The following is a 14,184-nucleotide window of genomic DNA, read 5'->3' as shown; positions in this document are numbered from 1 at the left end:
ATGGCTGTATTTTTTGTAGAATTTGTTGAATTCTGACCATTGTATGTTAGGGAATTGAGTCCAAATTCTGTCTGCTGCGATTGCCTCTTTTCCTGTAGGGTGGATTGTGATTGGATTTTGATGGGATGGGTTAAGGATGAGTGTGGCTCTGGTGTTGGTGATTTTGTTCTTGAAGTGTTCTGCTAAGAGGGTGGGTGATGGTGGAGGTGTGTTCGTGGTGGTAGTGTATGGTTTGGTGTCTGTTAATTCTTTCAGGATTTGGAATATTTTTTTGGAATCTTGGGTTTCCGTGCCTATGAGATTAGTATAGTAGCTTTTCCTCTTATCTTTTAGTAGATTTTTGTATTGTTTGTTGATTTTTTTCCAGTCGGTTTTTGTTTTATCTTGGTTCTTTTTTCTCCATTTTCTTTCTAATCTTCTACACTGTCTTTTGAGTTGGAGTAATTCATTATCAAACCATTGGTCTGATTTCCTGCTGGTTCTGGTTTTGGTTTGTAGGGGTGCCAGATCGTCAAGGATGTTGGTGGATACATTTTTCCAGTGGGAGATGAAGTTTTTTGGGTCGCAGTCTTGGATAGTTTCGTCTACATTTGACCAGAAAATGGTTGGGTCGATATGTTTGCGTGAGGTATATGTGGTTTTTTTTGATTGAGGTGTGTGTTTGGTCTTGGTCCAATTGATGTTGAAGTTATAAATGTAGTGGTCTGACCATAGGGATGGGGACCATGTTCCGTTAGGAGTTTGGATTGCTGGATTGGATGGTTGGTGAGACATGAATGCAGCAATGTCCAGTTGATGACCTTTTTCATGAGTGGTTTGTGGGTTTAGGATCTGGAAGGATAAGGCATTGAGGAAGGATAGACAGTTATTTGCTGGTGTGGAGGTTGTGTCTTCTAGGTGTAGGTTTAGGTCTCCTAGGATGAGGTTATATTCAGCTGTTAGTGAGTTTTGGTAGATGAAGTTTTCAAATTCAGGTCTCACTGTGGTCCAGTTTCCTGGTGTTATGTAGCAGAGCAAGCAGTTTAGAGAGTTTTTTAGTGTTGGGTTTGTGAGTTGACACGCTAGGAAATCCATTTGTGGAGTGGATGTTTTCTCAAGTATGTTTAGAGTTAGGGAGTTCTTGATTATTATTGCTAGTCCTCCTCCTCTTTTTTTCTCTCTGCAGGTTACTGTTATTTTGTATCCTGGCGGGCATACTTCTTTTATTCTAGGGTCTGTGTCTGAGGTTAACCAGGTTTCAGTGAGGAATAGGCAGTCAAGTTTTTCTGTTTTTATCCAATTTTTTATGTTTTCTGTTTTGGGTCCTAGAGATCTGATGTTAACATAGGCACATGTAAGGGAGGTCGTGTCGGTCTGGGGAATGTAAGTTGTTTCCGGGTATATGAGTGTTGTGGGAGTTGGTTGAGATTTTGTTTTCGGAGGTGTTGATCTTCTTCTCCAGGTGACCGTGATGGGGTGTTGAGTGCTGGTGTGGTGGTTCGGGTTTCTTGGTGTGAGTATTCTTCTGTTGGGAATTTGGAAGTTGGTTGTACTGGCGGTTGAGGTTGTGGTGGGTAAGTTGTTTGCTGTTGTTTTCCAGCTAGAGATGAGGAGGATTATCAGAAGGGTGGCTAGTTTGTGTGTATGCAGGGAGAGCTTCATGTTTGATGTCTGCTTCGGAGTGTTCGGAGTGTTAGGTAGAGGGAATGGTTCTCTCTTAGAGTCCTGGTTGGAGGAGGGGGAGGAGCGGGGATCTTTCGCTCCTTACCTTATAATGGAAGTCGGCAGGAGGTCCGGTGGAGTGGTCTCTGGGGCGTTGGTGTTCCCGGTTCCAAGGTCCGCTGGTGCTCCTCTCAGGTGCTCCTCTCAGGTGCTCCTCTCAGGTGCTCCACGAAGGCGCTCACTAAGGCGCATGCGCCTTTGTCGTGCGCCTTCGTCGGCACGCCGAACGGCGGCGCGCCATTGGCGCTGTGTCTGTTTTAATCAAATTGTCCTCCTGCGGGATCGGGGGGGTGGAGCAGGGCTCCCACGCCGGCCCGGTCTTGCTGGAAAATGGCGAGTGCTGGCGCTGTGTCTGTTTTAATCAAATTGTCCTCCTGCGGGATCGGGGGGGCGGAGCAGGGCTCCCACGCCGGCCCGGTCTTGCTGGAAAATGGCGAGTGCTGGCGCTGTGTCTGTTTTAATCAAATTGTCCTCCTGCGGGATCGGGGGGGGCGGAGCAGGGCTCCCACGCCGGCCCGGTCTTGCTGGAAAATGGCGAGTGCTGGCGCTGTGTCTGTTTTAATCAAATTGTCCTCCTGCGAGATCGGGGGGGCGGAGCAGGGCTCCCACGCCGGCCCGGTCTTGCTGGAAAATGGCGAGTGCTGGCGCTGTGTCTGTTTTAATCAAATTGTCCTCCTGCGGGATCGGGGGGGCGGAGCAGGGCTCCCACGCCGGCCCGGTCTTGCTGGAAAATGGCGAGTGCTGGCGCTGTGTCTGTTTTAATCAAATTGTCCTCCTGCGGGATCGGGGGGGCGGAGCAGGGCTCCCACGCCGGCCCGGTCTTGCTGGAAAATGGCGAGTGCTGGCGCTGTGTCTGTTTTAATCAAATTGTCCTCCTGTGGGATCGGGGGGGCGGAGCAGGGCTCCCACGCCGGCCCGGTCTTGCTGGAAAATGGCGAGTGCTGGCGCTGTGTCTGTTTTAATCAAATTGTCCTCCTGCGGGATCGGGGGGGCGGAGCAGGGCTCCCACGCCGGCCCGGTCTTGCTGGAAAATGGCGAGCGCTGGCGCTGCGTCTGTTTTAATCAAATTGTCCTCCTGCGGGATCGGGGGGGCGGAGCAGGGCTCCCACGCTGGCCCGGTCTTGCTGGAAAATGGCGAGTGCTGGCGCTGTGTCTGTTTTAATCAAATTGTCCTCCTGCGGGATCGGGGGGGCGGAGCAGGGCTCCCACGCCGGCCCGGTCTTGCTGGAAAATGGCGAGTGCTGGCGCTGTGTCTGTTTTAATCAAATTGTCCTCCTGCGGGATCGGGGGGGCGGAGCAGGGCTCCCACGCCGGCCCGGTCTTGCTGGAAAATGGCGAGTGCTGGCGCTGTGTCTGTTTTAATCAAATTGTCCTCCTGCGGGATCGGGGGGGCGGAGCAGGGCTCCCACGCCGGCCCGGTCTTGCTGGAAAATGGCGAGTGCTGGCGCTGTGTCTGTTTTAATCAAATTGTCCTCCTGCGGGATCGGGGGGGCGGAGCAGGGACTAAAAGATTGAAAATTTTTGCCACTGTTAAAGCTAGGCTTCTAGCCTAGGGGTTAGGGCAACTGACTGGGACCCCGATGAGCTGGGTTCAAGACCAGCGAAAGCACACTTTTCTCCCCAGCATTGAAAATATGTTTTACATCACGGATCCTCCCTTTTATTCCCTTCCCAGCATTAGGGTCCGTCAAAGCCAAGCTGTGATGTAGGTCCATGGGAATTAAAGGGCCATAAGATATGCAGAGACTAAAAGATTGAAAATTTTTGCAACTGCTAAAGCTAGGCTTCTAGCCTAGGGGTTAGGGCAGTTGACTGGGACCCCGATGAGCTGGGTTCAAGACCAGGGAAAGCACACTTTTCAGCAATTTTATTGAGAATAGGTAAAAGAATAAGAAATGAGTGGGCTTCTGGTTTTGGTTTTGCTTAGACATATTAGCAAATGGATCCTGACAGGTGGCAGGAGTGAAAGACTGATAACCTCTACAGAAAATATAAGTTATAAAACGTACAATTTTACGAGCTAAGAACATAGTGTAGAGTTTAGTGCAGCTGTTTATGAGACTAATGATACGGGTTCAAGTCCAGGATGAGGGGAGCAATATTAAACTTCCTTGCCGGCATCTCAGTAGCAGCTATAGTGGTGGAAAAGGCGGCCCTGCAATCATGAAATTTGAAACCGCAGTTGTCAATGAATGACGGAAGAATTTTTAAGGCCGTGCGGGTTTAGATCCGCGAGGTCCGGGTTTTACCCCTTCCCAGGAAAATTCCGTTGCTCTGAAGTAGAGAGTCACTCTTTAAAGCACAGCCATGCGTCTGCAAGCAGAGCAGGGCAGATCAGACTCACACATTGTCAATCGGGGTGGGCGAAGTTTCTTCTATGTAGGTGGCCAAGAGCTCCGGATCGGTGAAGTCTTATGTTTGGTTTAAATATGTCACCCGCATCCGCGCCGGATAAAAGAGGCCAAAGCGGGCGCCCATCTTCTTTAGCTGGGGACGGAATGCTAGGAGTTGCTGCCGGGTTTTGACTGTGTTCTTATGAAGATCCGGGAGAATAAGAATCCGGTTACCCTCATAAGTAATAGGAGCCATAGATCTTGCTTTTTGTTGTATAGCAAGAACTTGAGGGTATCTCAGGATTTTCATCACGATGGGTCGCGGTCGACGGTCGCGTGGGAGCCTGGAAGATGGCGACCGGTGGGCTCGCTCAATCTCGAAGTCGTGGGTGAATGAAAGATCCAGCAGTTTGGGGATGAATGCTTCGAGGAAGGTGACCATATTGTTTCCTTCCTGCCCTTCCAGGACCCCCAAAAGACGTAAATTGTTCCGGCGAGAACGATTACTCGCGTCTTCCATATCTTTCTCCAGGGCCAGCGTGCGTTTCACATGGCCCTGAAGCGCTTTAACATTAGCCTCCGTAGTTGCCGATTTGATTTCTAAATCAGCCAATTTGGATTTAAATGAAGACAGATCAGTATGAATCACTGCCAGATCTTCTTTAAGCTCCGATATTGCATCTTTGGTGTCTGTCATAAGTTCTTGAACTGCTTTGATTGCTTCCCACAAGTCAGACATGGAGGGAGATGCAGCAGTATCAGAAGTCTCTGAATTGGAGTTTTTTGCCGGAGAAGGTGGGTCTGGCTTGTGTCGCTTGCCCTTAGTAGTTGAAGCCATAGTTCATACAGCTGAAGGTGGTAATTAGAGGGGTGAAAAACGAAAATATTGCAGCAAAAGAGCAAAAAGTAAAGAAAGGTTGCTGGAGCTAGTTGTCAAGCGACCATCCCAGTCGGGCTCAACAGCGCCCCCCCCCCCCCCCGCATGTCTACGTTTTTGAGTGTCCCTTGAAACATCAGAGAACATTTGAATTTTACATCCAAGAAATTCCTTCTGTTTATTCTTTAGAAATAGTCTCAATAACCAAGATTTATCTATAGAAAGAGCCAATGTGGCTACTAAAGTTGCAGGTGTTACCACATCTTTGTCTGACTTCTCCAAGATCTCAGTTATATTCAATGCTTGTCCTTCAGTAGGGTCAAGTTGTTGTTGATGCGTTTTACTGGAGAGATAACAAACTTGAGAAAATGGTGGAAGATTATCTTCTGGAACTTCAAGTATTTCTAATAAATATCTCCTAAGCATCAAGTTGTTGTTGATGCGTTTTACTGGAGAGAAAACAAACTTGAGAAAATAGTGGAAGATTATCTTCTGGAACTTCAAGTATTTCTAATAAATATCTCCTAAGCATATCTCTAGGTGTAATCATAATTATTCTTGGAAAGTTTATCAATCTCAAGTTATTGCTATGCAGTTGATTCTCTAATGACTCCACTTTTCTTCTAAGATTCGAATTATCTTTAATTATAATTTCCTAAAGTTCTTTACTGAAACCATGTCCAGTTGAGTCTTTTGAAGTAATTTATTAGAAGTCTAATCTAATCTAATCTAATCTAATCCTTAGGTTTGTATACCGCATCATCTCCACGTTCGTAGAGCTCGACGCAGTTTACAGTAGGAGAAATAGGAAGGAACTACAACAGAGGGTTAGAGGTAGAAGTGTGAAGAAAATTTGGAGGACTTGGGATGCCAAGATATAAGAGTTTCCTTGATTCCTAAGTTGGAGGGAGACTTACATTTTTTGAGATTTTATTTTTTCTAATTCTTCTGAATGATGGATAAGTTTATTTTCAATCTGTTGGAAATTAGGACTAATTACTTTCCCAAAGTTTGCTACCAGGTCTCAAAGGGCTTCTAAGGTCACCTTAGCAGGCCTATCCCAAAAAGCAGCTTGCATGGGAGTGCAAAGTCTCTCACCTTCCTTAGAATGTTCTGGCCCTTGTTCCTTCTGGCTCAGTCCTCCTCCAGCTGTTTTAATTCCCACAGAGTCTTCTCCGGAGATTACCCGAACTGGGATCTCCATTTCCAAGCTCTCGGATGTTAAATCTCCTGCCTCTGGGGAAAGTATCGCCCCTTCTTCCGGGGTTTCCTGATCCCTGGGAGAGCTGGCCAACTGTGGTGGAAGAGGCGGTGCTCAGACTAAGAGTGGTATCTGGCCCAAGAGGAATCCCGTCAGTCTCACTTACTCGTGGGATCCTCAGCGGACTGGCCACTGGACTCACCGACGCAGCTCCCTGCATCCTCCGAAGCAGCTCCTCAATGTTGCAGAGGGACGGGCCCTCAGAGCGCTGCGAGGCATCAGCAGAGCTCCTGCCTCTCCTCTTCCGTATCGTGTCAAAAGGACAAGTGTAACCAGGCTGAAAACAACAGTCACCGGCGAAAGATCAGGTAATAGGAGTGCTTCGGTCGGCGGCGTGTACCCGATCATTCAGGTAGCAGCCATCTTGGATTGAGCGCAAATGACAGCTTTAATCCGCTTATAGAATTCTTATAAGCATCAGAGTTAATACCGCCATGGCTGGCGATAAAAAAGCCTAATGTGGCTTTGTAAAGGGGGGAGGACAGTCCCCCCCCAAAAAAAATATGATCAGTAACAGTCCCTTACATATCAGTTATTTATTACTAGCTGATGCTCCGGCGTTGCACGGGTATTTAATTATAGCAATAACACTGTAAATGGATTCAAATAAAGATACTTTATAGTGGTGAATGAAATTATTTTTTTACAGCTTAATAAAAAGTACAATATTCAAATTATAATGTGAAATATTTGACAAAATGAATACATTACAACTAACGCAAAACGTGATTATAAATAACAATTTTAGTTTCACCTCCTGGAGCAAGAACATATAAATTATTGGGTGAACCCAGCCTTGAGCAAGCAACATAGAGTTGTGGGCCGCGAGACCCCCAGAACATATCACCCCAGGTAGTGAGGGATCTGCATACCAAGTTTCGTTCAAATCGGTCAAACCGTTTTTGAATTACTGTGAGAATGGCAGCTTTTTACATTTTTTCCATTGACATGAATGGGTGAAATCCGATTTTCTGTTTGTAGCTCCGCCCACATGTGCAGGTGGGCCGCGAGACCCCCAGAACATATCACCCCAGGTAGTGAGGGATCAGCATACCAAGTTTCGTTCAAATCGGTCAAGCCGTTTTTGAATTACTGTGAGAATGGCAGCTTTTTACATTTTTTCCATTGACATGAATGGGTAAAATATGATTTTCTGTTTGTAGCTCCGCCCATGTGTGCAGGAGGGCCGCGAGACCCCCAGAACATATCACCTCAGGTAGTGAGGGATCTGCATACTAAGCTTCGTTCAAATCGGTCAAGCCGTTTTTGAATTACTGTGAGAATGGCAGCTTTTTACATTTTTTCCATTGACATGAATGGGTGAAATCTGATGTTCTGTTTGTAGCTCTGCCCACGTGTGCAGGTGGGCCGCGAGACCCCCAGAACATATCACCCCAGGTAGTGAGGGATCTGCATACCAAGCTTCGTTCAAATCGGTCAAGCCGTTTTTGAATTACTGTGAGAATGGCAGCTTTTTACATTTTTTCCATTGACATGAATGGGTGAAATCTGATTTTATGTTTGTAGCTCCGCCCACGTGTGCAGGTGGGCCGCGAGACCCCCAGAACATATCATCCCAGGTAGTGAGGGATCTGCATACCAAGTTTCGTTCAAATCGGTCAAGCCGTTTTTGCGTGATCGCGGCACATACACACACACACACATACATACATACATACCTCCGATTTTATATATATAGATTACAGCTTTAATATGTATGTGTTATGGAAACTGCATAATTGTATGTGGTATTTAAAATTTTTAATAAATAAATAAAATAAAGCTGGGTCTACTGGTGGAGATAATGGTGGCTTATTGGTAGTTACAAATGTAGACAGATGGGATGATTCAAAAATACATATTTTTTGTCTTTAAATTTAATAATATATTTAAATAAAATAATACATTTAAATAAAATAAAGCTCCCAATCGCAGAACCACAGGGTGATATAATAGAAATTCTCCTCTTTCCCTGTGTCTCTTTAGAGACATCCTAATCAGGAAATTTAAACAAGGCACTTGATGTCTAGGAAAAAAAAACATACATATTGGTAGCATTCCCAGTCTGTCAACAAAGCCAATTGAACTAACAAAAATTCCAGCTACCAAGATCTCTGTTTTTGATCTCTCAGATAAAGCAGGATGAGAATTTCAGACATTTTCAGCAATATGTCTACAGTTGGTCTTGGATGTCATATCGAAAATGCCGCTCCATGTTAATTTGAAAGTTGCTGAAAACACTGATGGTCCTCAGTTATGCAAGGAAAACAAAATTTGTTTCCATAATGCAATTCTCTTACAATATGTGTTCTTTGCCTACCTACTTCTTCTTTATGCAAAAGGATGTTAGTGCAACAAAAATATAAAGTTTTTCGATTTAAAAATTGCCATGTTCTAGATGAGAGTTCTAGACAATTTCAGCTAAGGGGCAAATTCTATAAACAATTGTAGGCAGCGGTAGGCATCCAAACTGCTGTCTAACCAGCCAATTGGGATGCACGTTTAAAAAAAAAAAAAAACACTCCAAGGACCACATGCCTACATTGTAGGCATTTTCACAAGCCTAGGGAGATGCCTAGGGCAGCCTCAGCTCACCGAAAGCTAGGCATGTGCGTGGTTTTCACCTGGAAGTGGCATTAAAACCAGCTTAGGCAACCCTAGGCATATCCTTAGGGTCACAATAGGTGCATGAAATGTAGGCCAGCAAAATGCTGGTCTACATTTCAAATACACATGGCTGCTGAACTTATCACAGCATGGGAATCTCCTTGCCGCAATCAGTTTAGTGACCGTGGCAGGGAACCCATCCCCCAGTGAAGTTGGCTGGTAGGAGGGATACCTAGTCCCTTCTGCTGGAACACCTGAAGCCCCCCCTCCCAAATGTCATTCCTGCTAGAAACTCCCCACCCATCCCCAAAAATCAACTGTAGGAGGGATGCCCAGTCCCTCCTACTGGAACCCCAGAACCCCCCCCCCCTTGTCCATGGCAGGAGGAGGGTTCAATTCTTCCTGCTGCCATCCCCCGAAGATCACCGGCAGGAGGGATGCCCAGTCACTCCTGACAGAACCCCCCCCCCCCTAAGATCAATGGTAGGAGGAATGCCGGAATCCCCCTTCCCCTTGGGGAGTTTTCTGCCACGACTGATGAGATGATCGCAGCAGGGAGATTCCCTTGCTGCCATCAGCTCAGCGGCAACACATTTCTGTAACTGGTGCCTGTGGCATGGTTGGTTAGGCAGGATTAGGGGTGATTCTATATAGGACACCCGTGTGGGATTCTCAAAAGCTGCTTAGGCAGCTGCTGAGACTGGGCGTCCTATACAGAATTTGGCCCTAAATGTCTACAATTGGATACCACACCTCTCTTTGCAATTCACTTAACAGAAATCTTTTAATGCTGGTACATATCAGATTGTGGTGACGGTGGAAATATTTTTATCCCTGGGAAGGATTCTCTGAAACAGAGTGCTCTGTTGGATGAATTATATGTTCAGATAAGTACTATTGTTTTTAAAGAAAATTTCAGGGGTTATTTTTCACAGCAGTTTAATTATTTGAACTTTGGATATGAAGACATTTTTAGTGAATACATGAGGTAACTAGGATTATTGAGTTTGGTTTATCACATAAACAAAGGAGGATTATAAAGATAAGTGTGAGTGTTCATGAAGAGCCATTGTTTTGTGGTCATATTCAAAAGTGAGCTCTCATAGCTATTCTAAAGCTTTCCTCCATAGGATACACATTTGTGTCTCACTATTATTCTTTTGAGAAGGATTGGTTTTTCATCACTTTATTATTATCTCTCCAAATTGGGTTCTTCTACCTTATTACAATTGTACTTGGACATTATATTGAAAATGCCCCTCCATGGGGTCCTTTTACAAAGCTGTGGTAGAAAGCGGCCTTACCATGCCCTTAAGTGAGTCTTTCCCATGCACTAAGGCCATTCCTACCATAGTTGGAAATTGACCAATCTTTGTTTTCCTAATTAATGGCCATGCGCTAATTCTGCCATTACATTAGCACATAGCCATTAACAAAAATTAGTGCATGAGCCCTTACCTATTTTGTAAGCATTGAGGGACGGATTCTACAAATGACACCAGTATCGGTGGTTGCCTAAAAAACATCCGCCGATCGCATGTCAATCATGCACCGGCCCTGTTTATAGAATCACAACTTTGAGAAAGGTAGGTGCCGGAAATATAGGCCATGGTTTTCAATGCCTACATAGCCGGCGCCTTCCTTTCATGTGAATCACAGCTATGGAGGTGCTTTATGATGGCTAACTCCACTTTTGGCGTTAGCCATGCCTATAGTGGCATTAGGTGTTATAAAGCGCCTTCATAGCCATGATGCAGGTGCCTTTTTTTAGGTGCTTGTAGCCGCCTACATTTTTTTAACTCTTGTATTTTTATTTTTTTTGAACAGCATTTAAGTTAGGTGCCTAACCTAAGGCACCATTTATAGAATATATATTTTTTTTTTATGGGAATGTGTGGTACAGTGTATATATTTCTTATATGGGAGAGTGGGAGTATGTGGTGCAGTTGTTATAGCTACAGCCTTGGCACCCTACGGTTGTGGGTTCAAATCCCACACTGCTCCTTGTGACCCAGGGCAAGTCACTTAATCCCCATTCCTAGATACATTAGCTCTGTTATTAAGAAATGTTTTTTCAATCTACGCACCTTTTTCACCAACACCACTATTCCATTTTGGTCCAATCGATTAGTTTATCTCATCTTGACTATTGTAATGCCCTTTACCTCGGTATTACAAAAACTTGTCTTTCCAGATTACAATTGGTCCAGAATACTGCTGCCAGGCTGATCTTTGGGAAGTGTAAATTTGATCACGTGACACCATTGTTCTTCAATCTCCACTGGCTCCCTTTGTATCTTAGAGTCCAGTTCAAGTGTGCCTGTGTTGTTTTTAAAATTCTTCTTGGTATTTTCATTCCTTTAGTTCCTTTATCTTGGAATCTTTATAGATTCTCTTTTGCAAGAGGAGATCAACAACTTAAGCTTTCCTGCCCATCTAGTAAAGGTATAAAAAGAACCAACATCTTTGGCTTCTCTTTGTCCTATAAATTCACACAACTTTGGAATGATTTTCCTGAGACGCTTCGGCTCCCTTTCTTCCTTTCGCAAGGCTTTGAAAACTATTTTGTTTGCCAAACACTTTGGTAATTAACCCTTTTAAGATCCAATTAATATGTTTCTTTCAGCTTAATCTAACTATTGGAAACCGAGTCAAGCACTCTTAGATTGAAGTCTCGGTATATAAAACCAAGTATTAGATTAGATTAAATTAGATAAGAGTGGGAGCCCACCGGGACAGTTAGGGAAAAATGCATGAGTACCTGAATAATGTGTAATCCACATAGAATTGTAGGATATGCAGAATATAAATTAGAAATTAAAATTTTATAATAAAAAATAATCCAGTAACACCTTACCAGTTAAAGCTGATTCTTTAAACTTGGTCTCTGCAATTGCCAGGAGAAAAAAACAATGTGCAACGAGGAGCTCCTTTTTCATTTTCCAAAATTGCCCGACATTTGTTCTGTGCAGGATAAAAGCTGAAAAATGATATTTTTCATGAAACCCTTTTTACTGTGAACAGGAAGAAGTTCTACCCTCAGGTATAAAATATTACTGTGAATTGTGAAGCATTTGATAACGACTGTTACTCAAACTATTTCACAATCCTGTGGCAAAGGTTGCTAAAACATTTCATAATAAAGCATTGTGTTATTTCTTTTTAACATGGTAAAGGAAAATCTGATACCCCCTATTCTGTCTAATCTTCAGTCTAAGCAGTGTAAGAGCATTTTACCGTGGGCTGGTGAGGTAAATGCTCTGAAGCACATTGAATTCCTGTGAGCGTCGGAATATTTACCTTGCCAGCCCGCAGAAAAATGCTCTTACGCTGCTTAGTAAGACTCAGAGTTATTGCAGGGCATTAATGCCACTTTACAGCGTATGAGAAATTTGCTATTCCATATCTCCAACACCCAGTCACTAGCTCTGCTGGATTCTGACTACAGTTTCTGTAGTTTTCCAAACCACGTTTATGGATCAGGGAGAAAAGGAGTGATGGATGTCTTTTTCTAAATATGCATATTAAATACAGCCTTTTTATTTCAATCATAACACAAAAACAAAAATGCTCTCAATTTTAAAAACTTTTTTTTCTAATTTGAATGCTTTTAATTATAATCAAACCACCAGAAGGGAATAGTCATTTTTCTAACATGGCTAAAGGGGATAATTATACCTTCGTTTATTTCTAATGCAACACACTAATAACTCCTAGAAATAGGCTAATGCTACATCAAGAATGTCTATGCAGACGATATTTGAAATAGAGGTTATGGATCTCAAGTGCCCATTAGAACCAGTCTTGGCTAATAACCTAGATGCGTGCTATCATCGGGCCAAATGTCTCTTTTTGATTTTTAGCTTTTAATTTTATTTTGTATGGAAACTTTTTCTATTATTCTTTAAATACAATTGCTTCTATGGGCACCAATGAAAGTAGCATTGTGTGAACTATGCATATATATGTATATACTTGCGCCCTTATTTGGGATTTTATCTATAGTACTTAGCTCGGGTGTAGTTTTCTACCCGGCCATCCGGAAGTGATACGACGGAGGATCTCCGTTTTGCTCTGACTCTATGAAAAGAGCTTCTTCATGAAATAGATGTTTTGCAATTACAAATACTATAAGAATAAAGGGAAAAACAATATATATTAAACATGCCATGAATCTTTATAATTTTATAATTTTTAATTTAAGACTTACTCATTCTTGCTATCAATGAAAACTCTAAGGGGCCACCCGAGGGTACCTTATTTCCTTTCAATTTGACTTAATTCCATTGCACTTCATTTCATGTTAAGTATTTCTAGATGCCTTAGAGTTAAAAGACTTAAATAATTATTACAGATGTCTACTTATTAAGAAACAAATAACTTATATAGGTGGAGGCTATTATCGGAACACTCTCCTAGTGGTAATAGTCTTAAACCCTTCATGATGAACGTTTAAAACTTTATTATTAAGGTAAAACTTTTTCAAAAGTAAAAACTTTCCTAATATAATACCTTTTAATGCAACCTCGGCGTATTCGAGCCATTAAAGGAAGCCTTCTGGAATGCAAACTGACCCAGGCCCTTTTCACTCTACTTTCAAAGGCTTTTTTCATCATTTCTGGTACACATTCGCCGGAGATGACTTAATTTTTACTAACGTTAAACTCTAATTTTGCATTTCAGAAGATCTATATACCTAATGTTTTTCTAGACTAGTTTAAATTATTTGAATGTATCTTATGGGTATAGTGAAAATGAAATTTAAATGTAAATTTTAAATGAAAATTTAATGATATCACGTCTTTTATCTATCCAATGAACTGTGTAATATAGATTAATCACCTTCCTACAATAAAATCTTATTCAAAAAAGGTTATTAAATGTTAATCTAGGCAGCATTACAGTAATAACATGCACAAAATATGACAAACAGGACTTTTACAAGCATGTTGGGTTACAGGTGAATAACCGCATTTTAAATAAATCATTACAGTACAGCATTCAATGTTTCAACTTTATTGAAATGCTTCTAAAAATAGTAGTTTTAAGTAGACACAAGTAGATACTTCCAGAGGTATAGTTTGTGAAGAATTGTGAAGTACATGACCACTTTATCGAAAATGCAAGTATACACAGTACCTATACGACCATGGAGGGGAATTTTTTTAAAAAAACCTTCTAAGTCAAAAAAGAGTTCCTGCTTATAGGGTCTGATTCTATATAAGATGCCCAGTCTTAGCAGCCGCCTAAGCAGATTTGAGAATTGCACACAGGCATCCTATATAAAATCGTATCTAACTGCTTAACCTCACTTAAACCACCCAGATTCAATAATCGGCATCCATGTCACAGACACCATTTAGAGAATCAAGTTGCCGCTGAGCTGATCATGGCAAGGGAATCTG

The 14,184-nt window shown here is 42.8% G+C and overlaps 1 protein-coding gene across 3 annotated transcripts in view; it reads right to left on the bottom strand.

Annotated features, from left to right (window-relative positions):
• IL18RAP (interleukin 18 receptor accessory protein) overlaps nt 1-14,184 on the bottom strand; it is a 132,898-nt gene that overhangs the window by 79,814 nt on the left and 38,900 nt on the right. For 2 of the 3 annotated variants that reach the window (XM_033947581.1, XM_033947582.1), the window contains exon 2: nt 11,637-11,759. In XM_033947581.1, coding sequence (XP_033803472.1) covers nt 11,637-11,718 — 82 coding nt within the window. In that variant the 5' untranslated portion in view covers nt 11,719-11,759. Of the gene's footprint in view, nt 1-11,636; nt 12,908-14,184 lie in introns of all 3 variants that reach the window. The other variant, XM_033947580.1, reaches the window with a different exon arrangement.

This window comes from Geotrypetes seraphini, chromosome 6 (genome assembly GCF_902459505.1).
Source record: "Geotrypetes seraphini chromosome 6, aGeoSer1.1, whole genome shotgun sequence".
Classification (NCBI taxonomy): Eukaryota; Metazoa; Chordata; class Amphibia; order Gymnophiona; family Dermophiidae; genus Geotrypetes; species Geotrypetes seraphini.
Note: the sequence above shows the minus strand (reverse complement) of the source record. Positions and strands in the feature narration are given on the sequence as shown.